This window comes from Salarias fasciatus, chromosome 3 (assembly GCF_902148845.1).
Source record: "Salarias fasciatus chromosome 3, fSalaFa1.1, whole genome shotgun sequence".
NCBI classification, from domain to species: Eukaryota; Metazoa; Chordata; class Actinopteri; order Blenniiformes; family Blenniidae; genus Salarias; species Salarias fasciatus.
In genome coordinates, this window is record NC_043747.1 from 29,592,420 (window position 1) to 29,620,009 (window position 27,590).

The following is a 27,590-nucleotide window of genomic DNA, read 5'->3' on the forward strand; positions in this document are numbered from 1 at the left end:
ACAAGCTTATATCCTACATCTGTATGTGACAAAAATAGCTGATGTAGCTCCTCCCTCTGTCTCTCATAGGGGAGCGCCCAGCTACCCTATGAAGGAAACTTATTTCAGCTGCTTGTGTCCGGGATCTTGTCCTTTCAGTCATGACCCAAAGCTCACAACCTCGGACCTCCTTCTTGAAGCGGCCCCGGCTCGACCCAAAAGTAGGTTGACGCAACACGTGTTCACACTGTCGCTCCCAGCTCGACCATGGACTGCCACGTCAGTTAGGTCGAGCCAAATACCTTTGTTGGGAATACAGAGTTTGCACTGTTCATTGATTTTTGTTCAAGTAAGCCCCGAGGGAAATTGTGTCTGTGGCATGTGGCATTGTGACTGTTACCTGAGCCTGCCTTCGTACCTCACCTGACTGACTGACTGGCTGGCTGGTTGGCTTACAAACTAACTTACTGAGATTATTTTACATTGTAGGGTATTTTTCTTTTGCAAAAAGTGACTTCATTTATTTAATTTTTTGTTTTAAGTAAGAACAGGGACCTGGGGGTCTATTTCACCAAGCAGGTTTTAAGAAAACTCTGTGTTGAATAACCTGGAAATGAGGGAAACTCTGAGATTTCCATTCCACAAAGAGGGAGAACTCAAACCAGAGACAGAGGAGTAACTCCAGCTGTTCCACTAGGAGAGGGAACTTAAACTGTGGGTCAGTTACCGCAGTAACACACTCCGTGACTCTAACCTTTTCGGAAGCAGGTTTTTCTGAGTCAACCCTGAAGTTTCTCTCTGGCTCCGCCCCCTTTCAGCCTCACCTGCTCCATTTCCTCATTCTTTCAGTCAGCTGGTGAGTTTTTGTGTAGCTGTCAAAATGTCATGTCCTTTTATCAGCGATCCTGTAGATGAAGGAGCGGTATTACTGCAGCGGGAACTGAATATTCGTCGGGAGATTATTTACAGAGATGTTTTGGCGTTTCTGGACAGTTATCTTTTTGAACGGTACCGCTTCACGTCTCAGTACATACGCTACATTCACAATCTTTTCCGTCCATATTTTGCAACATAACCAAACGTAGTGGCGCACTCACATCCCAGCAGGTATTGTGTGTTGCGCTGCGGTTCTTCGCAAATGGGAGTTTTTTATATAACACTGGAGATGCAGAGCACTTAGGAGTTTAAATCACCACCATCATTACACCACAGCAAATAAAAGACATGACATGCATTTCATTTTGTCTTATTTATTTCCTACCAAAAAAACAAAATAAATAATAAAAATAAAGGGTTTAGTTCATGTTCCAATAGTGAAGATAATTCACCGGAGACCATGAACCCACCTGCAGCTTCTGCTCCAGTATCTCAATTTCCAATTTCGTCTTCTTCATCTGGAGGTCCAGATCCTGCTGTTCTTTAAAGGATTTCTCTATCTTGCTCAGTAAGTGGATTTTGTAAATTTCTTTGACTGGTAACTGGGAATACATAGAGGACATTAAATGATACAGCAGCACATGAACTGAATGAAATGAGCCTCTGGTGTTTACTGAACATCATCTCACAGTGTTGATCTGTGATGTGGGAGTTAAGGGACCATCCTGCTGCTGACCAGCCATGATCTGTTACAAAGGATGACAATGTTGAATATTTCAGCGTTGGCTAAATGTCAAGCTCTGTGTTCCACAGGAGTGTTCAGAATTTTAATGGGAAGAGAACAATCAGTAACGCACCTTGATATGACTTTCTGGATCCTCTGTGAAGGCAGCAGACACGGTTTCATCCTCCTCATCCTGGATAAATAACATCTTTCAGTATATTTGCGTATATTTTTCCCGTGCCCCTGCCCATGTCAGTGCGTACGTTTAAATGTAGTCCTTTATACCAGAATATTATTGAATATTCAATATTATTACAGGGAAACTGTTTGAATGGTCACCAATTAAGGTATTTCATTTAGCTGTAATCCCGTGGGGAAGAAGCCACATGGCAGCAGCTAAAGATGAAATATAAAAACATTGTTCAAAAGACCTCGGCATAATCTCATTGAGGTTCATCTTTTTAAGCATGTTTAACATTGTAAAGTAGCATAAATACTAAGTGGCTGATGGACTGTGCAGCTGTTTTATGTCACACATCTATATCATGTTATGTTAACTAATTAATCCTATTTAATCTAATATTATTATCTATTATTTGAGTATAATATTTTAAAAATGTTATTGATACAAATATTTATTTTGTCTTTCATGTCCTTTTCTTCAATTGGCCCAGATTGTGAAGGTTCTCTCTGCTGCTGGAGCCCCTTCATGCTACAACCAACCTGAAACTGTCAGCAGGAAATACTCGGAATATTTCTGCCAAATGTTAGTTTGGAAAAATATACGCAAATATACTGACAGATGTTATTTATCCAGGATGAGGAGGATGAAACCGTGTCTGCTGCTTTCACAGAGGATCCAGAAAGTCATATAGAGGTACGTTACTGATTGTTCTCTTACCATTAAAATTCTGAATACTCATGTGGAACACAGAGCTTGACATTTAGCCGACACTGAAATATTCAAATTGTCTCCTTTTTAACAGATCCTGGCTGGTCAGCAGCAGGATGGTCCCTCAACTCCCACATCACAGATCAACACTGTGAGATGATGTTCAGTAAACACCAGAGGTTCATTTCATTCAGTTCATGTGCAGCTGTATAATTTAATGTCCTCTATGTATTCCCAGTTACCAGTCAAAGAAATTTACAAAATCCACTTACTTAACAAGATAGAGAAATCCTTTAAAGAACAGCAGGATCTGGGCCTCCAGATGAAGAAGACGAAATTGGAAATTGAGATACTGGAGCAGAAGCTGCAGGTGGGTTCATGGTCACAGGTGAGTTATGTTCACCATTGGAACATGAACTAAACCCTTTATTTTTATTATTATTATTATTATTATTGTAGGAAATAAATAAGACAAAATGAAATGTGTGTCATGTCTTTTATTTGCTGTGGTGTAATGATGGTGGTGATTTAAACTCCTCAGTGCTGCATCTCCAGTGTTATATAAAAAAACTCCCATTTGCGAAGAACTGCAGCGCAACACACAATACCTGCTGGGATGTGAGAGCGCCACTACGTTTGGTTATGTTGCAAAATATGGACGGAAAAGATTGTGAAATTCAGCGTATGGATTGAGACGTGAAGCGGTACCGTTCAAAAAGATAACTGTCCAGAAACGCCAAAACATCTCTGCGCGGTCTGTAAATAATCTCCCGACGAATATTCAGTTCCCGCTGCAGTAATGCTGCTCCTTCATCGGCCGGATCGCTGATAAAAGGACATGACATCTTGACAGCTACACAAAAACTCGCCGGCTGACTGAAAGAATGAGGAAATGGAGCAGCGCGTGTGGCTGAAAGGGGGCGGAGCCAGAGAGAAGCTTCAGGGTTGACTGAGAAAAACCTGCTTCCGACCAGGTTAGAGTCACAGAGTGTGTTACTGCGGTAACTGACCCACAGTTTAAGTTCCCTCTCCTAGTGGAACAGCTGGAGTTACTCCTCTGTCTCTGGTTTGAGTTCTCTCCCTTTGTGGAATGAAAATCTCAGAATTTCCCTCATTTCCGAGTTATTGAACACAGAGTTTTCTTAAAAACTGCTTGGTGAAATAGACCTCAGGTGTCAAATACACCAGAGCATCAGGAGAGGTCTACTACAGATCACCATTAATAATCAAACCCATGACAAGAAAACAAGGTAACTGAGTCCACAGGTAGAATGTGAAGACCGATTAAAGATCAGCGTGATCATGCAAATGTGATAGTGACAGTGATCATACATACATGACCTCTGACCCCTGAGAAGACCAGAAACAGGTCAAAGAGGCCATCAGGGCCCAGACAACCGGTGGCCATCCAAGAGCCCAGATCCGAGCCGCTCCCCCAGGCAGATGCCCATGCGCCGGTCCAGAAGAGGGCAGAGGAAAGCCCCGCCCGGGAAACCCCGGCGGCCACAGGACCTGGGCCCCAGGGAGCCAGGACATACGGGCAGCCACCCGCCCCAGGCCAGTACCCCCCAGCGCCCGAGCCACGTACCCCGAGATCCAGGGCATCACCACCCCCCAAACCTCCCGTAACGATTAACATTATGAGTTTGAATAAACTCAGAGACTTAAATAAACTCCAAGAACACAATGAAAAATGTGGCGTGGATGAAAGACCACTTGCTCCGTGTCACTGGGAGGCCTGAGTCTATCTGATGGTGAGACAGCAGTTGAACTTTGGGGTCAGAGTGTTTTCTGTAGCATGTGGTGTGTATCGTTTAAAGAACATAGAAGCTGCAGTCAGACCAGTGAGGAACCTTGTCAGGAGAGGAGGGACCGTTGCTGGTCTGGTTCTGTTTTGGATCTTCAGGACCTGGAAGACTCGTCATAAATAACAGAATCTGAAGTTGCCCTGTCAGTTGGTGACCTGGAGCTGAAACCCACTGAGGTTCTGCAGCAGAACATTGATCCAGAACTCAGTAGCCAGTGTTCCTCTGAAGGTTCTAGAGCAGTGGTCCCCAAACTACGGCCCGCGGGCCGGATACGGCCCGGCTCCACATTTGATCCGGCCCCCAGAGAGCATTTAAATTTTTTTCATATCCCGTATTTTCCGCACTATAAGGCACCTAAAAGCCTCAAATTTTCTCAAAAACCAACAGTGCGCCTTTTTTGTGGAAAATACGGTAATAAAGACCACCTGGTTGTCGGTCCGAGCTGTTTGACTGCGCCTGCCGCGACACTAGAGCGGCTGCGCTGCGCTGCATGTCCGTGCAGAGGAGTGTCCTCAGTCAAACTGGCTTTGATATGTCGCTTTACTCACTATTGAACACATTTCCACTGAGAATGGAACCACTTACGAGGGGGTACCCAAAAAAAACCCGGAATTTGGCCAGAAAACAATAATAATAATGAGTTCCGGCTTCTGGCCGTCAGATGTGCTGCAGGTAAGCCTCATGCACATCTGTGAGAAATTTGAGCTCCGAGAGTTACACTGACGCCTGTCAGGCGCTATTTATAGCAACAGAGTGCAGAGGCGGTCTGTGATTTTTTCCAAAATGGCGACATTGACTGTGAAGCCAGAGCAGCGCGTAAACATTAAATTCTGCTTCTTGCTGGAAAAACAGCAGCAGAAACACTCAGCTTGTTGCAGCAAGCCTACAAGGATGATGCTCTGGCGAAGAATCAGGTCCATGAGTGGTTTGGGTGGTTTAAAAAGGGCCAGATGTCGGCGCGTCGGGTGCGCTCAGCCGTGAAAACAATGCTGAGCTGCTTCTTGGCTGTCCAGGGTCTGGTCCACAGCGAGTCTGTCCCTCCAGGTCAGACTGTAAACCAGGACTACTACAGGAAGTCCTCAGACGCTCCGTGAGGATGTGAGGAGGAAGCAGAGCGTCGTGGCGGAGTGGAGCCCGGTTGATCCACCACGACAGAGCGCCAGCGGACACGGCGCTGCGCGTCACGCAGTTTCTGGTGAAGAATAAGATGAATCTCCTCTCCCATCCGCCTTATTCTCCAGATGAAGCCTCGAGTGACTTTTTCTTGTTCCCCAGGTTGAAGAAGCAGCTGAAGGGACAGAGGTTTGCAGATGTGGAGGAGGTGACAGAAAAATCGCAGCCGGCAAAAAATGGCACTTTTACGCGCGGGTCTGACAACGCATTGGTGAAGTGGGAGACACGGCTGGAGCGCTGCATGAATGCAGATGGGGATTATTTTGAAGGCGACGGTGGTGTTTTATTTTGAAATGTCATAAATAAAAAGTTATAATCAAATTCCGGTTTTTTTTGGGTACACCCTCGTAGATCATCAATATGTATTTCGCTCCTACAGAATGTGGATAATTTTTTTCTCCCCTTTCATGCTGGACTGGACACTATCGCCATGTTTCCAGAATGTTCCTGTTCAGCAGTGTGGCTGCACACTTCTTTAAAGGAATTGCGCTAAATGGGCCAATTTGCCAAAATGTTGAAGTATTGCTTTAAAGATACCTTCAGTGTGAACAGGGCAATGACAGTAAAGGTGGCTGTTATCTGAGCGTCTGAATAAAAGAAACAATAGTATATGCATCATTTAATGTGAGGGGGCGTGGCCAGGCGACTCTCATTGAAATGTATTAGTTTAAAGAGAGGTGTGGGACACAAAAAACTGTGCAAAGCGCTGCTCCTGGACAGGATTCAATAGATTAATTTACCTGACTCAGAGCATGAATTGCCGTGAGGCTGGGTTGTCTGTTCTATGGCTTTATAATGCGGTGAGTCCTATGTATGAAAAAAGTACAAAAAAAAAAAAAAAACCCATTCATTGACGGTGTGCCTTATCGTGAGAAAAATATGGTATGTGTATTTGTATTTAATAATAAAGTTGGACTTTTGCAAACTGACCCCGGCGTCAAGGGGGAGCCTGGGTCGGTTTGCGTTGCCCCCTCACGCAGACTCCCCCGCCCCCTCAGTCAAAGTACAGTATTTCATTAAAAAAAATAAAGTTTTCAGTATATTATGTGCTTAAAAAACAACAGAAAATTCTGCTGGCTTGGTCAGATCAATATGAAGTGCTGTGCTATTCAAAATACAAAAAAAGAGGAGACTCCAGCTCGACTAAAGGGGAGAGCTGCTTATTTTATCATTTGTTTTGTTACCGTTTGTGCTTTTTAGCAATGTGGTTAATGATCACACGTTGTTGGACATCCACAGGATCCGTGGATTCTGTTTTTGTGTTGGTCTGTCACGTTTTCTCCACCTATGCGGCCCCCAACCCCCCCCCCCCATCAGAAATGGGAAAAATTACGTAGCCCCTCGCAGGAGAAAGTTTGGGGACCCCTGTTCTAGAGGGTCTGGGTGGGGGTCTGGCTGGAGGTCTGGGTGGAGGTCTGGGTGGGGGTCTGGAGCTCCTACCTCTGCTCCGTCTGACCGGCTGCTGCTGACGCTGCAGGATGTTGACGTCGCTGTAGGTGACTTCAGGTTCTGCTGCCGAGCCTGAACACAGAACGTCCAGAACGTCAACAGTCGTCCGTCTGAAGAGACAAACCTTCAGGAGTCTGCTGCTCACCTTCAGGGTTCCTGCTGCAGAACCGGACCAGCAGGAGAACCAGCAGGAGAACCACAACGAGAGAGGAGAGGGAGATCCACACAGGGAGGAGACGGGAGGAGGAACCAGGAGGAGGATCAGAGGAGGAACCAGGAGGAGGATCAGAGGAGGAACCAGGAGGAGGATCAGAGGAGGAACCAGGAGGATCTGAGGAGGAACCAGGAGGAGGATCAGAGGAGGAACCAGGAGGAGGATCAGAGGAGGAACCAGGAGGAGGATCAGAGGAGGAACCAGGAGGAGGATCTGTCTTGTGGTTCCCTGAAATCAGTCTCAGTTGAAGGAGGTTCTCAGCAGCAGACCTGCAGCAGGTTCGTCCTCCTCACCTGAGACAGAGATCCAGCTGGGTGGAGACTCTCCAACACCTCTGAAGCTACACCTGTAGAGGCCTTCAGCAGAGCGGGAAACATGGCGGAGGGTCATGTGACCTGTGGACTCGGTCCCGATGGAGACGCCGTCTTTAAAGAACTCAGCTGAGAGGGTGGAGGGAGCGCTGGTTCTACAACCCAGAGTGACGTCCTGTCCCTCCATCACAGGGAGGACTGGACTCTGGAGGACCACTGTATCTGGACACAGAGAGCAGAGTCCAGCATCTGAGACACACACACACACACACACACACACACACACACACCACACACACACACACACACACTCTCTTACCAGCTACAGTGATGTTGATGCTGCTTCCAGCTGCTCCCTCTCTGGACTCACACCAGTAAACTCCACTGTCTCTGGTCAACATGTAGATGATTCTACAGGAGGAACCAGCAGGTTTTCCCCACATGTCTCCACATGAACTCCTCTGTCTCCTGCTGGTCTTCCTCCAAACTGTCCATCCGTCCTCCTCACAGCTCAGAGACACTGAGTCTCCTTGAAGGAACTGAGACCTGCTGGGACTCACAGTCAGTCCTGCTGAGAACGCTGAAACAGGGACCAGAGCTGCTGAGAGAGGAACATCTTCATCTGTCTGGAACGTCTGTGAACCTTCATATCATCAATAACGTCACTGTGTTCTGTTCACTTCATGCAGTCAGTGCATTTTAAGTATATTCCCCGAAACAGCTTCCTCTGCAGAATATTCTAAAAATGTATACAGGGACTTATTTTTGGTCAACAAATTATTTTTGGGGGTGAAATGGCTCTTTCAAAATAAGACCTTCGAATCAGCCGGGAAACATATTTTTTTTACCTTATAAAATTTTTTCACCAGTCAAAATTGGGTTCAAACATGTGGTCACGATATTAATAAGAAATGAACGAAGAATAATAGAGGCCTTGCCCTCAGGCAAGGTGGCGTCAAACCTGAGGCCACCGAGCCCTCAGGCTCGGTCCCTAACTATATTTGAATCCAGCACCTCTTGAAAAAACAAATCTGTCGGGAACATAACAGCAGCCAGACTGCTATTCTGCTGCTTCCATGCTGGACAGGACAGGTTAAAAAAACAAACAAAAAAACTCATGATAACAAGTAATGAACCTGGTCACATAGAGCTATTATATGATCAATCACTGAGGAACTGGAGTCAGATTATAGCAAAAAAGCACATTTGGCGGCCATTTTGGACCCTATCTTGAATTTACTGACGACCATACAGAGATTATGAAGTAGAATTATGAAACCTCCAATTAATGACTTCTCTGTTCTGGAATAAAAGTTGTTCTTCATCAGGTTTATATTAAAATACATCCCAGAATTTCCATCTCCGTCAGGACCAGTTTATCCATGAAGATCGTGTCAAACATGGCATTACATTTCCAATTGTAGAAAAAAATAGAGGAAGTGTTTCACTGAACGGCGTCTTAATTTAGAAAGTTAAGGAATCATATGACAAGAATGTTTTGTATAATCTCCACCCATGATGCTGCGCTGTGAGAACAGGAAGTTCAAAATACCTCAGTTTAACATGGAATCCAATGGGAGACGTTTCTCAGCCCTTATTTTGAAAGAGCCATTTCAATCTGTAAAATAATTTTTTGACCAAATAGGACTCTACCCCATTCCTTCAATGTATTTAAAGTCAATGAACCCAGTGTCATGAAAGTCTGAGACCGGCAGGGTTCCACCCCCGCCTCATTTTCTCAGACGGCTCATTAAGAAGCAAAGGAATCAAACTGTTCATCTCCTGGAGACCAGGGGCTCACGACACCAGGAGTACATTAAAGGGACTTAAGGCAACTTTACAAAATGTACCTCAGTGCTGCCGCGATAGGTGCTGCGGGTAACTGCAGCCACCAGCCGAGGCGGCACGGGAGCGCGCACAAACACTACAGATTGTCAGCTCACAGCACTGCACCAGGGATGCTCCTGCTGTTTACTACGCGGTGGTTTACTGCAGGACCACAGCGCAGATTATGTGATTTTTGTCAGCATCCGTTTTCACTCCCAAATGCAGCTGAAGTTCCCTCCATGAATCAAACGCATATCCAGTAGTTATTCGGGTGCCTGCCCAGCTTTGGTCTTTTTTTTTTTTTTTTTTTTTTTTTGACTAACGAAATAACGCTGATAAAGTCCTTTTTTTCTTCGTGGTGGCACTTTTTTGTGGGCTTTGAGTGGATGCAGGTCGTTTGATGGCTGCTGAAGAATGCATTTGTATCCTAGCCAGGGTCAGGGTGGGTTGAAATTCAGCCCCGGAGCTGCGTTTGGAGACTCGTTTCATCCGATAATATGAAGAGTTGGGGGGGGCGTTGCTCGTGCCTCGATTCACAGACCGGGAGCAAATATATAATATACCAGGAGAGCGGACACGCACACGGGCCGTGAGAGCGGTGGGTGGGGGGGGCAGAATAGACCCCACCGGCCCGGAACACACAGCTTTCGGCAACGCGCAAACAGCATCAATTTCCGTCACATCCCCACGACTGCGCGGGAAATTCGGACCCCGAACAACAACAAATTCTGTGGCACACAGCCTGTATAAGGCAACAGACAGATACGCGGATTGGCCTGTTATTTTAGGTATTTAATGCTCCATTAGCATTGAATAAACTGGAAATGCATGTGTAGTTTTTCACAAATCTTGCCTTAAGTCGCTTTAAATCTTATATCAACTAAAACGGCCGTGGCTCTCTGGGGCCCGGGCCCCAGGGCCGCCGTGGCTCCCGGCGGGGCGTTCCTCTGCCCTCTTCTGGACCGGAGCGTGGGCGTCTGCCTGGGGGAGGTATCTGGGCTTTGGGATGGCCGCTGGTTGTCTGGGCTTTGAGGGCCCCTCTGGCCTGCTTCTGGCCTTTGTAGGGGTCAGAGGTCATATATGCATGAACACTGTCACTATCACTATTACTTTTGCATGATCACGCTGATCTTTATTCACTCTTCACATTCTACGTGTGGAATTAGTTAAATTGTTTTCCTGTGGTGGGTCAGACTAATAGTGATCTGTTGTAGGGAAGGGGGAAAAAAAAAAAAAAAGAAAAGAGTAAGATGTCCTTTGTCATACCCTTGTAGTAGTAGTAGCTGATTGTGTAGTGTTTAACCTTACAAAAAAAAAAAAAATAAAAAATAAAAAAAAAAAAAAAAAAAATAATAATAATAATAATAATAATAAAATAATAATAATCTGTTCGGACTATGTCAGTCCTGGTGTTAGCTATCGATTTTTAGTCAGTTTCTCTGTTCGTTATAAGTGCTGTGGTTATGGATTGTTCTCTGTCACATGTGATATCTCGTATTGGGAATGTTTATATATATATATATATATATATATATATATATATATATATATATATATATATATATATATATGTACACATTATACATTAGGGGTGTAACGATATACACAAATCTCAGTTCAATACATACCTCGGTTCTGAGGTCAGTAGGTTACAGCAGGGAACAAAATGCAAAACCTAAATTTTCTTGTTGTTGTCCATGCTTCCCATGTCCGCGTGTCTGTGTCCGCTTTGCGCCACATCACTGATGCGAACGCTCTTCTCTCCTGCTACATTTAGGCTCAGCTGTGCACGTTCCATGCAGGCGCACTGATCCACGCATCATCGAGAAGCTTTTCCGGCTCTGTAGACTGTTTATCTCCTCCTTTATTTCAGATTATTTATAGGAAATGAGGCACATACATTTTCAGTGCGTTATCATTTAGTATCAGAGTTTATTTAGCCTTTTTTTTTTTCTTCTGTTTCTGAATCTCGGGGCGGCGCCGAGCGATTAGATACTTTCACTCAGGGTGCGAACTATGGGGGGGCCAGGGGGGTCTCAGCCCCCCTTGATGAGACATGAGCCCCCCTGAAAACATGATTTGTGAAATTTTTGGGGTCCCCTAAATATTGGAAAAATGCGGTTTCCCCCATGTATTTCCTTTACTTTATTATTGATTTTGTATGATCATAATCATGGATTATATGTAGAATTAGGCCAATTTTAATGGATGATTTGCGCATCACTGCTTCACTTTAATAAAGATGCCGACCTGCATGCAGTACTTGTCCTCACCATTGAAGCGTGGGGGCGCTATGCCTTAAGCGTCACTTAAAGGTGCTGTAAGCAGAATTTTGCTAGTCAATGCTAATTTTTCTGTGTTTTCTTTGGATTAAATGTTAGAGTATCCATTGATAATCCTTTAGGAGTGTAGCATAACTGCACTACCGCGAGGGCGCAGCGTTTCCATCTGTCTCTGTTCTGAGCTGAAAACGAATCTCGACCGCTCCAGGTATCTTTGACCAATCAGAAGAGCCCCTGAGGCTCTATCCTGATTGGTCGAGGGGGCGCCGCTTTAAAGTTTTGTTTCTCGTGAACGCACACGAGGAAGTCCAGACCCGCATATTTACCTGCTTCATCGGACATAACATCATCAAAACTCCCCGGAGGACACCGTCTGTTTCTACTGTAGTTCTTTAAAAAAGGCTTTGACCCCAGGCCCGCCATGAAAAGGTCACAGGTGAATCAACCCACCAGCGCAGGCGGCCATGACACTGCCGGCCCCGACTACGGGTTTCAAATCGCCATCTTGGATGGGTCAAATCGCCATCTTGCGAAGGTAATCCTCCCTATGGCACAAATTCTTTAAAAAAAAAGCCTTTGACCCCAGGCCCGCCGTGAAAAGGTCACAGGTGAATCAACTTGCCGGCACAGGCGGCAGCGATACTGCCGGCCCCGTTCGGCACCCCGAGGTGGGCACGACTCCGGGTTTCAAATCGCCATCTTGGATGGGTCAAATCGCCATCTTGCGAAGGTAATCCTGCCTACAGCACCTTTAAAGCAGACATATTCCCTCCGAGGCACGCGCATCCCCCCAATAAGTGAGCCCCCCCGACAGCCGCAGTATAGTTCACACACTGCTTCACTTCAGTGACAGACCTTCTCCTCCCTCCTGACAGAGTCTGCTCTCTCCGTCCTCCAGCTTTTCTCTGAGTTTCTTCAGACAGAGCTGCAGCCTGTTCGCTTCACAGACTCACTTTTCAAAGTTCGCGTCTGTCATGGTTTGTTTGCTGCGGCGCTCTGGCGCATGCGTGTACCGGCGCGACGTGCGCATACGCGCAACGCGGTCACAAAATTTCTGTCCACGTGGACGTCCGTGGACAGAAATTCATGACATTACGTCCCAGGGACCAATGCGCCACGCGGACATGTGAAACATGGACGAAGCTGCTAGCTGTAGCAATCATGGCTGCAGGTGTAGCTGCACATGCTAGCGGCAGAACGTAAACACACGCACCATTCGGCCCGTGAGCCGGAAACAAAAAAAAACGTTGGCCCGTGAACTCACCCGTGCACAGACCTGTACCAAACTGAACAGCAAATACAAATACACCCCTAATATATATATATATATATATATATATATATATATATATATATATATATATATATATATATCTACAATGGGGGAAATAAGTATTGAACGCATTAACTGTTTTGTCATTACATTTATTTCCAAAGATGCAATTCATGTGACATTTCTTCCAGACACTGGTATTAACTCAAATAATCCACACATGAAAAGAAATCACAACATTCAAATCCATAAATAGTGATTTTGTGGAATTAAGTGCAATAACACAGGAAAAAAGTATTGAACACACCATGGGAAAGCTGTATAGTTTGTCAAGGAAAGGCACCATACCATCTCACACCTGAAAGTAATTAGTCTTTGTAATTCCTATAAGTGCAAACCAACATCAGCTGGGTTAGTGCTAACTGATGGCCCTATAAACAGGTTGTTTTTTCACCAAGTAGTCAAACAAGACACATCTCATGATGGGTAAAAGCAAGGAGCTCTCTCAAGACCTTCGCAGCCTGATTGTTGCTCAGCATCAGAATGGAACTGGTTACAGACTTATCTCAAAGAATCTGAGTATTCCAGTAAGCACCGTTGGGGCCATTATCCGCAAGTGGAAGAAGCATCACCTTATCATCAACAGGCCGCGCACAGGAGCTCCTCGCAAGATTTCTGACCAGGGAGTCAGAAAGATGGTCAGAAGAGTTCTCAAAGAGCCAAGGACCACCCGGAAAGCACTCCAGCAAGACATGGAGGCAGCAGGTACAAGTGTTACAGAGAAAACGATAGGCAATGCACTCCACCGCCATGGCCTCTATGGACGCTCAGCCCGCAAGACTCCGTTCCTCAAAAAAAGGCATGTTGAAGCTCGTCTAAAGTTTGCTAAACAGCATCTGGATAAGCCTGTGGAATACTGGGAGAATGTTGTCTGGTCAGATGAGACCAAAATTGAACTTTTTGGCTGTCATACTACACACCATGTTTGGAGGAGAAATGGCACTGCACATCACCCAAATAACACTATACCAACAGTGAAGTTTGGTGGTGGAAACATCATGGCATGGGGTTGTTTCTCATCTCGTGTTACTGGCAGACTTCATATAATTGAAGGAGCAATGAATGGAAACATCTATCGGCAAATTCTTGAGATGAACCTCCTGCCATCCACCAGGATGATGAAGATGAGACGGGGCTGGACCTTTCAACAGGACAACGATCCGAAGCACACGGCAAAGTTGACTCTCGAATGGTTTAAAAAAAAGAAAATCAATGTCTTAGAATGGCCCAGTCAATCACCTGACTTAAATCCGATCGAACATTTGTGGAAAGAACTAAAGATAAGGGTTCACCAGAGGGCACCAAAGAATATTCAGGATTTGAAGACAATCTGTGCGGAGGAATGGGCAAAAATCACACCTGAGCAGTGTGGGCGATTAGTTCATACATACAACAAGCGTCTGGAAGCAGTCATTGCAAACAAAGGCTTCTCCACAAAGTATTAAACCAGTCTCAGATAGTGTGTTCAATACTTTTTTCCTGTGTTATTGCACTTAATTCCACATAATCACTATTTATGGATTTGAATGTTGTGATTTCTTTTCATGTGTGGATTATTTGAGTTAATACCAGTGTCTGGAAGAAATGTCACATGAATTGCATCTTTGGAAATAAATGTAATGACAAAACAGTTAATGCGTTCAATACTTATTTCCCCCATTGTATATATACACGCTAAAACTGACAGCACTAATGTGTATATATATATATATATATATATATATATATATATATATATATATATATATATATATACTGTATATATATATATATATATTAGTGCTGTCAGTTTTAGCATTTTAATCGCAATTAATCGTGATTAATTCATGGAAAGCTGTCAACAATTAACTGTTTTTAAGTTGAGGTTAATCGCAATGAAGAATCTAATCCTCATAAATCAGTCACAATGTCAGGAAAAAGACTATTATCCTCTAGTTTTTTTCTTTGACCCAATTGGCAGACCTTGCGATTAATCGCAATTAATCCATTGACAGCACTAACATATATATATATATATATATATATATATATATATATATATATATATATATATATGTATATATGTTAAAAAATACCATATATATATATATATATATATATATATATAATATATATATAATATATATATATATATATACATATAGTATTTTTTTTTTTCCCCCTGACGAACCATAGTAGTGAACAGACCAGGCCACAAAAATAAAAGGAGGTGTAGTGAAGGAAGAAAATGCAAGGACACCACAAACCCTTTTTTTTTTTTTTTTTGAGAATATAGCAAATAGTAACTAGTAGTAAACTCAGGGCGTGCATCAAGAGAGGGCTACTACAGATCACCATTATTCTAACCACCACAAGAAGACAAAGTAACCCAGTATGTGAAGAGTGATTAAAGATCAGCGTGATCATGCAAATATGATGGTGATGGTGATCATGCATATATGACCTCTGACCCCTGAGAAGGCCAGAAGCAGGCCAGAGAGGCCCTCAGAGCCCAGACAGCCGGCGGCCATCAGACAGATCCCGGATCCAAGCCGCTCCCCCAGGCAGACGCCCACGCTCCGGTTCAGAAATGGGGCAGAGGAAAGCCCCGGCCGGGGACCCCGGCAGTCCCGTGGCCCGGGCCCCGCGGAGCCACGACTGGCAGGAGCCGGTCCACCCCGGGCGCCGGACGCCCGGGGCGGGCAGGGCCGAGAGCCCAAGGCCCAAGAGCCCAGGAGCCAACCCCCCACCCAGGCGGAGGGCTATGACCCACCCGGGAGAACCAGCTCACACGGGCGGCTACCCGCCCCAGGCCAGTACACCCCCCAGCGCTCCGGCCACGCACCCCGAGATCCAGGGCATCACCCCCCCCCCCCCCCCACCCCCCCACCCCCACCCCACGACCCCCACCCGGAACCCACCCTCCCGTCCACCACCCAGCCCACCCCTCCCAACCCCTGTCCTCTCCCGCCTCACTCCCCCCCGCCCCAACCCAACACTCATACCCACTCACTCATACTGACACACACACACACACACACACACAACCACTCATCCCTAAACCAAACGCACACACACACACTCACATTCCAACACTCACACACTCTCACGCACACGCTAACAAGCACACACACACACACACACACACACACACACACACACAGTCTTGTATTTCTATCCTTGTGGGGACCGTCCATTGACTCCCATTCATGTCTAGCCCCTAACCCTGACCCTTACCCTAACCCTAACCCACACCACAACAAAGCCTAACCCTAAAGAAATGTTTTTGCACTTTTACTTTTTTCAGTAACAACAACATGGTCAAGAAAACACTGTTTCTCCTACTTAGGACCGGAAAAAGGTCCCCACAAGGCACGTCGTTCCACGTTTTGCTATCCTTGTGGGGACATTTGGCCCCGACAAGGATAGAAATACAAGAACACACACACACACACACACACACACAGTCCATCCTACCCCAAACACACTCACATTCCCGCGTCATCCAACTGTCACATCCTGTGGGAGACACCCCCGGAAGGCAAGGGAACACCGAACCCCACATCCAGGCCCCCCCGCCACCCACAACTGCCGCCCCCACCCCCCACCCCACCGCCGCAGACAGGTATGCACCCCCCAGAGCCAGCAGCCCCCCAAACCACAGCCGCTCCAAACCCCCGGCCTGTGGGGAAAACAACACCCCCCCCCGCCCCACCCCCCACCAGAAGGAATCCGGAAACGGGGGCGCAGAAGACCCCATTGCCCTCCCTCCCCCCCCCTCCGTCTCGTGAGTGTTGATGGAGTATATGTTGTTTGCGATAAAATTTGAGGGTCAGTAACCACACCGTGCTGCGAGTGAGGCCAAACGAGCAGTCTCATCGACCTGAATAGCCCCACCCCCGACACAGCGCGCCAAGACCCCCCGACGTGTGTGTTTGTATGTATTTGGTCGTGTTAAATGACTAAGTGCAATTAAGACTGAGAGGCGAGCCACTGAAGCGTGCAGTGATTGGGGCCACTTAGACGGCCCCCTCCACCACACCCAACTTGATAAGCCCGCCTCCCAAAGCCCTACGTGTGTGTGCATGAGAGCGGGGGGAGAGGGGGGTCCGGGGATGCCGCAGCACCCCCGTCACCCAGGAGCCCCCCGATGAAGGACAGGGCCAGGAGCGCCACCCCCCCCCCCCCCCCCCCCCCCCCCCCCCCCCCAGGACCAGGGCGGACAGCGACCATGGCCAGAGAGCCACCGACCCAAGAAGCACACACCCATCATGCATCAGGTGGAGTGAAGGTGAGGACAGACAGGGGGCAGCAGAAGGACCCAGACCCAGGGCTCACCGCCCCCAGGCCCACCGGGGCCCCCCCCCACAGGACACCGCACTCTCTCATACATAGCTCCAATCGCCCACACATATACACCCACACGTACAGACATACATACATACTTACAGATACACACCCTCACACACATACATACCCCGCTCACAGATACATACCCACACACACATACACACTTACACATACAGAGTCACACACATACACATACATATCCAGATACACACCCACACACTCACATACACCTACATAAATACCCACGCATACAAAAACATGTATACATACTCACACATACACACCCACACACATATACACATACACGTACACGCACTTTCCTCAACCCCCTAACCCCCACAGCCCACCACCCCCCTATCTACCCCCTCATCCACCACCCTCACGGAAGGAGAGAGCCCCCAGGCATCAGGGCCCAGGGCCCCCAGCCACACCCGCCCCAGGACACCCCGGCCGCCCGGACATGAACCGGCACCCGCCGACCCCGGCCCCCCGGGGCCCCCGCCCCACCGCCGCCAGACAGCCCCAACAACCGGCGGCCCCCCCACCCCCAATCCAAACCAAACACGAAGACAGCCCCCAGCGAAGCAGCCCAGATCCCGACCCCAAGACAGCACCAACCACCTGCAGCCATCAGGCCCCCCCCACCAACAACCGACCCTCAAAGAGGAGAGGCCCTCATCTTCCCCTTACATGAAGTGATGGAGCTGACCACAGGGGACCAGAGGGAACCAGATTCAGCTGATTGATCCTCTGAACAGACAGACATCGTCTCCAAGCTGATATGATCTAATAGAAGATTCTTAAACTGCCTGTTACTCAGATTATTTCTGGGTTTCCAATTTACAAGGATAGTTTTCTTTGCGATGCACAAGATGGTGAGAACCATGTAGACAGAGTTTATCGACATGTTAATTTCACCCAGATCACCTAAAAGGCACAGTGTGGGAGTAGCAGGGATATTGCATGTGAACCATGTTGACAGGTCTTCACACACCTGAAGCCAGAACCTCTGCACTGGTGTGCAGGACCACAAGGCATGGAGGGAGCTGTCAGTCATGTTATCATTGCAATGTGAACAGATATCAGATTGTGATAGACCAATCTGGAACATCCTTCGTCCTGTATAATGAATTCTATGCAGAATTTTGAATTGTATTAGTTGTATATTTGAATTCTTTGTCATTTTGAAAGTATTTAAACATATTTGTGACCACGCATTTGGTCAAAGTTGTTAGATAAGTCAGCCTCCCATTTTAAGGTCGGAAGGAAGATTTCATCTTCTACCTTTGATAATATTTTATATATCTTTGATAGCAACTTTGGGGAACTGAGGTTTAAGAATTCTTCGACCCCGAGAGGTAGCTGTCCCTGCAATTGATTAAAGGTATACTTTTTACCTATGATAGATTTAAGTTGATGATATTCTAAAAATGCTGTGCTGCTGATTCCATATTGTGAGATGAGAGTATTGAATGATAGAAAGTTGCCATTTTCAATGATATGTTCAAGCTGGCTGATTCCTTTATTTCTCCACTGAGTGAAGTTGATCATCTTTTTGTTTTGCACGATGTCCGGGTTGTTCCAGATGGGTGTGAGTTTACACGGGATCAGAGAAGATTTGGTTAGCTTTAGAAAGTCCCACCAAGCCATTAAAGAGGAACTGATGTTGACACTTTTAAAACACTGATGGGATTTGATGGTGGGACTGATGAATGGCAGGTCAGAGATGACTAGATCCTCACATAATGCTGCTCTACATCCAGCCATGGCTCATCTAAATTGTTCGGTTTAAGCCATTTGGAGATATATTGCAGCTTGCTGGCTATGAAGTAATTACTGAAGTTAGGCAAGTCTAGTCCACCTCTGTCTTTAGTCTGTTGTAGCGTCTTTAAACTGATACGTGATGGTTTATTTTTCCAGAGAAATTTAGATATGTATGAGTCCAGTGATTTGAAGCAGCCAGACGATAGTTTGGTTGGTATCATTGAAAATAAATAGTTAACCTTAGGTAAAGTCATCATTTTAATGGTGGCAACCCTCCCCATAAGAGATATAGGTAAGCGTCTCCACCGTAAGAGGTCATCCTCTGTTGATTTCAGTAACGGAACGTAATTTAGTTTTAAAAGTTCTGATATCCTTGGAGAAATGTTTATGCCTAAATATCTAATGTTTCCAGACTGGATTGTAGCATTGGGTATACTTTGTAAATCACAGTTTATAGGCATGGCTGTAGTCTTAGACCAGTTGATAGAATAGTCAGATATTAGTGAACATTTGTCAATAAGTGTGATTGTCTGGGAGATAGAAAATGGAGAGTTCTGCAGGAAAAGCAATACATCATCTGCATAAAGACTTATTTTATGTTCTATCTTATTGTTAGCCAGGATCCCTCTGATGTCTTTATTTTGTCTTATAGCAGCTGCCAGAGGTTCGATAAAGATGGCAAACAGTGAGGAGAGAGTGGACAGCCCTGTCTGGTTCCTCGCTGCAAACAGAAGCTTGGAGAAGTCTGCTCGTTAGTCTTCACACATGCAGCTGGGTTGTTATATAAGATTTTAATCCAATCTATGAAAGACGTTCCAAACCCAAATTTGGTTAATATTCCAAATAGAAATTTCCAATTTACTCGATCAAAGCTTTTTCAGCATCTAAAGAGATAATTATGGATTCCAGATTGTGTATTGCAGAGTAATCTATTATATTAATTTATCTGCGCATGTTAGTGGATGAATGTCTACCTTTAATGAACCCTGTTTGGTCAGGATGTATTATGAGCGGAGTTATCTTTTCTATTCTTCTGGATAGGGCTTTGCTGATTATTTTGAGATCTACATTTATTAATGAAATAGGACGATAACTGGACGGAAGTGTGGGGTCTTTCCCTGGTTTAAGTATTAAAGTTATTTTGGCTAAGTTCATATTTGAGGGTACTGTTCGTTTATTTTTTATTTCCATAACAGAATTTCCACACCGGCGGTTCTGGTGAGACGAGCAGCCGTTCTGGATTCATTCCTGTTGTCTCTGCTCTGGATGAGACTCATGGAGAAGTCAGCCCGCTGCAGTGTAGCCCTGCGCCTGTCAGCGACTCCCAGAGAGGAGCTTCTTCCTCGTTCATGTTTGTGGGCAGCTTGCATCCCATTCGGTTGCACTACCGCCAACTGCTGGTGAGGAGGGCTTACTACGGGTGGGGTTTTCTTGCCGTGAGTATCGGCGGCTGGTATCGGTAGCCTTCACGAGTACCCGATACCTTGAAATAAGGCCAGTATCGGCGCTGAGGAGCGATGCCGAACAATACCGATCAGTGCCGGGCAGCGCCGAGGACGAGGAGCGCGGTGCGTCGGACCGCTGCACAGCGGGGCACACGGAACACAGAGCGTCGTGGCGCCCCTTGTACGACCGCGGCGCCCCCCTCGGGGCGTGGCCTGGTTATGCTACTCCCTCCCACCCTCCCAGTTCCCTCTCTCTTTATCTTTCTCTTTTTCTCTCTCTCTTGCTCTCTGAGCATTTCCGTCCCAGTCCTGTCCGGCAGCCATGCCAAATGCCAGTTTCAAATAAAGGCAGCAGCAGGAGGAGATTCAGTCTCCTCCTGCTGCTAACATTAAAATCTGTTCGGACGGTACAAGGCTCCAATCATACAATATTGCACGCCCCAGCAGCCGAACAGGACAAGGGAAAAAAACAAACAAACACAAAAAAAAAAAAACTAAAATAACAGTCAGCCTACCAGGCTGCTTCGCCTCGATGCCCAAAAGGCGTTTGACTGCATGAAGTGACTGACACTGGAGGTTTTTGTGTTTCATTCAACAAAATCCACTTTTTGAGCTTTGTATAATGCTTTAGTGTCATTTCCCTGTTAAAAACTGTGTGAAAACTGTTTATAAAAATCCCAAATCATGGATCAGAATCAATGGATGTTGTTCACGGGGAGGAAAATAATGTTTAGGGAAATATGATAAAAGTATCTCTCTCTCTCTCTCTCTCTCTCTCTCTCTCTCTCTCTCTCTCTCTCTCTCTCTCTCTATCCTGCAGCTCATGCAGGAAAATCATGTTTTCCTCAACACTCACAATTTTTCTGTCTCAACAGAGAGGAAATTATGGTCTATCATGGACTCAGGATTTACCAGATGGACAAAGGACTAATATATGTTGATCAAAGGTTTCAGGGACAAACAATTCAATCATTCACTCAACTTCAAAAAGAATTTAATCCACCAGCCCATGACTTTTATAAATTCTTACAACTAAGACATGATCTACAGAAACAGCAGGAGTGGGACAATATTTGAAAAACACCATCTAAATTAGAAGAAGCGCTGTGGTCATTCTCAGAGAACAAGTCAACAAAGGGGTTTTAAACCAGCAACCTGAAAGGATTGGTGTCCAGGGTTTTAAACCAAATCTTTGGGACCTTCAGGACTTAAGGCTTCTCTGTGAGGACTATGTAATGGACAGGGGGTTCTCGCCATGCAACACTAAGAACATGAGATCTGAAAATTTAAAATCAATCCGAGACTTTACAGGAAGCCAGTGACGATGACAGAGAACCAGGTAATGACGGACGTTCTTGGTGAACCTATCAGTCGTCTGGCTGCAGAGTTTTGTACCATTTGAAAGTCGTTAAGAGCAGCCATGATGAAAAAAGTGAAAAGCAGAATCACAGTAATCAGTTCATGATGAAATCAAAGCCTGAACGATCCGTTCCAGGTCGGACTGGGACGAGAGTTTTCTGACCTGAGAGACGCTGAGAGCTGCAGAGTGAGGAGGAGGAAGCAGACTGACCTGGAAGCGCTGCTGTGTAGACGATCAGAGAGGTCAGAGCTGAGGAGGACAGGCAGGTTAGTCAGACCTCCACCCGGCCTGACGGAGCAGACGTGGAGCAGAGAGGAGTGTGTCTCACCCAGCAGACGTCTGTCCTCCATGGTGTCCGCTCTCACAGTCAGCCTGCTGGCCGCTGTTCAACACAGTCATTGAAGCCCGCCCTCTTCCTCTGCTCTGTGGTTTCTCTCCTGAGCTGCTGAGGCCGTCTCTCAGTCTCTGTCTTCATGTGAGGACAGAGGACAGACGGGCCATGCTGCAGGGTCCCCGGTTTGATCCCCAACAGCCTCTGCTGGTTTTCAACCTGTTTTCACACCTAGAAATAGAGAATCAGAAAAGCCACCAGGGTCCAGGACCCACCGAGGCCTTCCAGGTTGAACCCCTTCAGTCCAAGAACAAAGTTCGGTCTGAGTTTCCCTCCTGGATTTCAGGCTTCAGAGCAGTGACCGTCTCGTCCACCCAGACCAACATGAGAGAGTCTCCTCAGTCACCTGGATCCTCGTCACTCTGCTCCACCAGAGCAGAAGTGAGCTGATGTTGCCATGGAGACCAGATCAACCACATCAGTGGTCCGAGTCCCCAGAGAGAAACACAAAGCAACAGTTAGTGTGAACCACGAGGGGCCCACAACACCCTGAGGGCCTGTGCAGCGTGAAGCGCCGCCCTCCCCCCTCACGCTGTATACATACATAGAATATGGATTCATCATTAAACAGCGACCTGCTGATAATCAAGCAATACAACTGCCAATCGGCTGTTTCAGCACCATGCTTGCTGATTAATGATAAATCCAAGTCGCTGACAAAAATTCAAAGTGCATAACAGCTCAAGCTATCAGCTGGGCTGCAGGGACAAAACACCAGCATCATGAAGGAAAGTGGCTTTAAAGTGCAGCAATTACACTCAAAATAATCATATCAGTAAATAACAGACTTTATGTTTCATTTGACATATTCACAACGCAGGCATGAATGAATGAATGAATGAATGAATGATCTCCGATTGAAAGAAGGCTAAGCTAACGCAGTGAATTCGAGGCTAGCTTCGCATCAGCGCGACTCACGAACTCCACAGTTTATTCTTCACGCGGCTCGGTTTCAGAGCTCGGCAGCTCCCGTGTTCAGCTCCGACAGTCCGACATTCACGGCATTTAGTTTCAGGAAGTTTGGATTTGATTCAAGTGAGCAACGCTTCGACACACCTGCAGCTTCCGGTCCCGAACGAGCCGTGTTCATGACCTGTGATGGGGGCACGCTTCATCAGGTGACCACGTGACGTAAAGACGCACTTTTAACCAGAGAAGTAACTTTAATTACTTTATATTATCAGTAAAAACAAAAGAAAATACGTTTTTCCCACCTGGGTCAGAGCGAGCCGATATTTAATGAAACCACCAGACAAAGTTTGATCTTCTGAGACACTTTTCAATGGAAGCAGATGCAGAAAGTATTGTGTAGTGCAGACCCAGTGTGTGTGTGTGTGTGTGTGTGTGTGTGTGTGTGTGTGTGTGTGTGTGTGTGTTCATGTGAAGGAAACAGCGCCCTCTGCTGGCCACATGAAACACCTCAACAAACAGACCTGCAGGCTCCTCATCACTGGAGTCTACTGAGAGGTCAGAGGTCACAGGGGTCATGGAAGGCTCACAGCAGCTCTTCTTGTCATAAAGGCTGCAGACCCTGTCCTGGACCACCAGAGGGGATCCTCAGTGCAGCAGGTCCACCTCTCCTGGTCTAGCAGAGGCTGCTGGGGATCAAACCGGGGACCCTGCAGCACGGCCCGTCTGTCCTCTGTCCTCACATGAAGACAGAGACTGAGAGACGGCCTCAGCAGCTCAGGAGAGAAACCACAGAGCAGAGGAAGAGGGCGGGCTTCAATGACTGTGTTGAACAGCGGGCAGCAGGCTGACTGTGAGAGCGGACACCATGGAGGACAGACGTCTGCTGGGTGAGACACACTCCTCTCTGCTCCACGTCTGCTCCGTCAGGCCGGGTGGAGGTCTGACTAACCTGCCTGTCCTCCTCAGCTCTGACCTCTCTGATCGTCTACACAGCAACGCTTCCAGGTCAGTCTGCTTCCTTCACTTCATCATGGAATCCAGCAGGAGACGCTTCCCGGCTGATTCAGAGGTCTGATTTTAAAAGAACCATTTCAGCCCCAAAATAATTTGTTGAGCAACGATGAGTCAGTTTTTACATTTTCAGAATATTCTGCAGAGGCCTCTGCTTTCTCTGTTGGCTTAGCCGTGACTGACTTGGACCTGATGTCTTATTTTTGCTGTTATTCTCTTTGTTTGAGCTTTTCACAGTTGAAATGTCTGTAGTGGCCAAAATGTTGAATTCAAGGAGAATCCAGATGTTGTTGGACGTCCATTTATGTTCTAACTCCAACTCTCTGAGTTTGTTTTCCAGCTTTCCTTGCTGTTTCAGTCCATCTTTTTTCAATCTAGATGTTATTTTGATTATTTTCCCTCTTATGACTGGTTTTCCTCCCTCCAACAGAGTTGATGGTGAGACCTTCCATTGTCATTTATTTGAAAGTATTACTTCAATTTTGCTTTAATTCTTGAGGAAACTTTTCCTGTGACAGGATGGACACTGAGTCTCCAGGTCTTAAAGAAGGATTCCTGCCTTGCTCAAGAGACGTGTGATACTGATGTTAATGATTAACACTGTGAATGTGATTATTGATTCAAGCACTTTGGGGAAAAAGACTTGAAATGTATCGACTGCATGAAGTGAACAGAACACAGTGACGTTATTGATGATATGAAGGTTCACAGACGTTCCAGACAGATGAAGATGTTCCTCTCTCAGCAGCTCTGGTCCCTGTTTCAGCGTTCTCAGCAGGACTGACTGTGAGTCCCAGCAGATCTCAGTTCCTTCAAGGAGACTCAGTGTCTCTGAGCTGTGAGGAGGACGGATGGACAGTCTGGAGGAAGAACAGCAGCAGACAGAGGAGTTCATGTGAAGACTGGTGGGGAAAACCTGCTGGTTCCTCCTGTAGAATCAGCTACATGTTGACCAGAGACAGTGGAGTTTACTGGTGTGAGTCCAGAGAGGGAGCAGCTGGAAGCAGCATCAACATCACTGTAGCTGGTAAGTGTGTGTGTGTGTGTGTGTGTGTGTGTGTGTGTGTGTGTGTGTGTGTGTGTGTGTGTGTGTCTCAGATGCTGGACTCTGCTCTCTGTGTCCAGATACAGTGGTCCTCCAGAGTCCAGTCCTCCCTGTGATGGAGGGACAGGACGTCACTCTGGGTTGTAGAACCAGCGCTCCCTCCACCCTCTCAGCTGAGTTCTTTAAAGACGGCGTCTCCATCGGGACCGAGTCCACAGGTCACATGACCCTCCGCCATGTTTCCCGCTCTGCTGAAGGCCTCTACAGGTGTAGCTTCAGAGGTGTTGGAGAGTCTCCACCCAGCTGGATCTCTGTCTCAGGTGAGGAGGACGAACCTGCTGCAGGTCTGCTGCTGAGAACCTCCTTCAACTGAGACTGATTTCAGGGAACCACAAGACAGAACCTCCTCCTGGTTCCTCCTCTGATCCTCCTCCTGGTTCCTCCTCTGATCCTCCTCCTGGTTCCTCCTCTGATCCTCCTCCTGGTTCCTCCTCTGATCCTCCTCCTGGTTCCTCCTCTGATCCTCCTCCTGGTTCCTCCTCAGATCCTCCTCCTGGTTCCTCCTCAGATCCTCCTCCTGGTTCCTCCTCAGATCCTCCTCCTGGTTCCTCCTCTGATCCTCCTCCTGGTTCCTCCTCTGATCCTCCTCCTGGTTCCTCCTCTGATCCTCCTCCTGGTTCCTCCTCTGATCCTCCTCCTGGTTCCTCCTCCCGTCTCCTCCCTGTGTGGATCTCCCTCTCCTCTCTCGTTGTGGTTCTCCTGCTGGTTCTCCTGCTGGTCCGGTTCTGCAGCAGGAACCCTGAAGGTGAGCAGCAGACTCCTGAAGGTTTGTCTCTTCAGACGGACGACTGTTGACGTTCTGGACGTTCTGTGTTCAGGCTCGGCAGCAGAACCTGAAGTCACCTACAGCGACGTCAACATCCTGCAGCGTCAGCAGCAGCCGGTCCGACGGAGCAGAGGTAGGAGCTCCAGACCTCCACCCAGACCTCCACCAGACCCCCAGCCAGACCCCCACCCAGACCTCCACCCAGACCTCCACCCAGACCTCCACCCAGACCTCCACCCAGACCCCCACACAGACCCCCACCCAGACCCCCACCCAGACCTCCACCCAGACCCAGACCCACAGAACACACAGTCTAATACACACACAGTGTGCGTGTATGTGTGTGTGTGTGTGTGTGTGTGGTTAAAAAGGCCCATGTCAGTCTGACTTCCTGTTTCTCACTAAAACCATCATAGTGACCACTCACTGCCTCGAGCATGTTTCCATGGCAATGAGGTTTTTTAGTACAAGAGGTGTTTCAGGATGTGGTGGCTTATCTTCAACACACACACACACACACACACACACACACACACACACACACACACGCTCACACACACACACACACACACACACACACACACACAGACTGTGTGTTCTGTGTTCCAGATGTGGATCCAGTGTTTTCAGAAGTCACTTTCAGACGTTTCTCAAGAAAATCCTCAAAGAGAAACGAAGCCGAGCGGAGAAGTCAGGTAAGAACTGACCCTGGTTCTGCTGTCAGTCTGACCCTGGTTCTGCTGTCAGTCTGACCCTGGTTCTGCTGTCAGTCTGACCCTGGTTCTCCTGTCAGTCTGACCCTGGTTCTCCTGCTTGTGGTTCTGTTGCTCCAGAGCTCAGATAAAGTGTGGACCAGTGGATCAGAGCAGAGTCTTTCCAGATGTTCCTGTCAGAGTGAATCAGCAGTAGAGTCCAGTAGAAGCAGCTCCTGTGCTTTAGTGTGTATCAGCTGCTCTCAGAGTGTTTTCACAGATGGAGCCGCCTCCTGCTGCTTCTTCCTGTTTCACAGGAAACATTCTGGTTTGAATCAAGTCTGGATTCTGGTTCTACTTTTTCTCTTCAGGATCAAACTCTGAATCAAATGTCTCAATGTTTCACTTGGTTTATTTCCTGTTGGTGTTTTCAGAGATTCCTCCAGAGCCTGACGTGGTCTACTCCTCCCTGAGGTGACCCCCCAGTCCAGACCCATCCAGACCCAGACCGCCACACTGCTGAGTTCTACTGAGTTCTACTGAGTTCTACTGAGTTCAGAATTCTGGTTTTTTGATTGATTTTTTTTGTTTGAGTTCAGACTGCTTTCTATTGGGTTTCTTTGAGTTATACTGAGTTTTATTCACTTTTCTTCTCTATCTGTCGTCTCTGATGAAACAGTTGCTGCTCATATTCAAAAACCAAAAAGCAGCTTTTTGTTCAGATTAATCTTCTGTTTTCTGGAAGTTTTTCACTCTTGCTGCTCAAACTGCTGTGCCTTTATTTCGAATGTTTTCTGACTTTATTTTCAACGAGTTTCTGTGTTCCACTGGTTTTTGGCTGATTTTCTGTTTCTTTACTGGTTTTGTAGGAAATCCAGATAAAAGCTGAGAAACATGTTCAGAGATCAGGAGGATTTGAACTGAAGCTTCTGTTGCTGAAGAATAAA

General features: G+C 46.8%; 2 protein-coding genes across 7 annotated transcripts in view; one reads left to right on the top strand and one right to left on the bottom strand.

The window, feature by feature from the left end:
• Positions 1-22,190, bottom strand: part of LOC115382893 (uncharacterized) — a 54,484-nt gene extending 32,294 nt beyond the window's left edge. Inside the window, exons 1-6 of the mRNA XM_030084857.1 lie at positions 22,095-22,190; positions 21,977-22,015; positions 7,746-8,024; positions 7,409-7,648; positions 7,047-7,060; positions 6,893-6,973 (exon numbers count right to left, since the gene is read on the bottom strand). Coding sequence (XP_029940717.1) covers positions 6,893-6,973; positions 7,047-7,060; positions 7,409-7,648; positions 7,746-8,024; positions 21,977-22,015; positions 22,095-22,116 — 675 coding nt within the window. The 5' untranslated portion in view covers positions 22,117-22,190. The remainder of the gene's footprint in view (positions 1-6,892; positions 6,974-7,046; positions 7,061-7,408; positions 7,649-7,745; positions 8,025-21,976; positions 22,016-22,094) is intronic.
• LOC115409178 (uncharacterized) lies at positions 86-27,590 on the top strand. Of its 6 annotated transcripts, none has more exons than XM_030120214.1 (8): positions 86-200; positions 23,679-23,956; positions 24,036-24,074; positions 24,826-25,107; positions 25,206-25,445; positions 26,004-26,084; positions 26,540-26,646; positions 27,078-27,590. In XM_030120214.1, the coding sequence occupies exons 2-8, from the start codon at positions 23,935-23,937 to the stop codon at positions 27,114-27,116; spliced, it is 810 nt and encodes a 269-aa protein (XP_029976074.1). In that variant the 5' UTR covers positions 86-200; positions 23,679-23,934; the 3' UTR covers positions 27,117-27,590. The 6 variants fall into 6 exon arrangements, 5 of the variants coding, with proteins under 5 accessions (XP_029976074.1, XP_029976092.1, XP_029976102.1 ...); XM_030120232.1 differs by lacking the exon at positions 86-200 and adding an exon at positions 25,917-25,930 and having other exon boundaries at positions 20,928-23,956; XM_030120250.1 differs by lacking the exon at positions 86-200 and adding an exon at positions 25,917-25,930 and having other exon boundaries at positions 20,929-23,956; positions 26,561-26,646.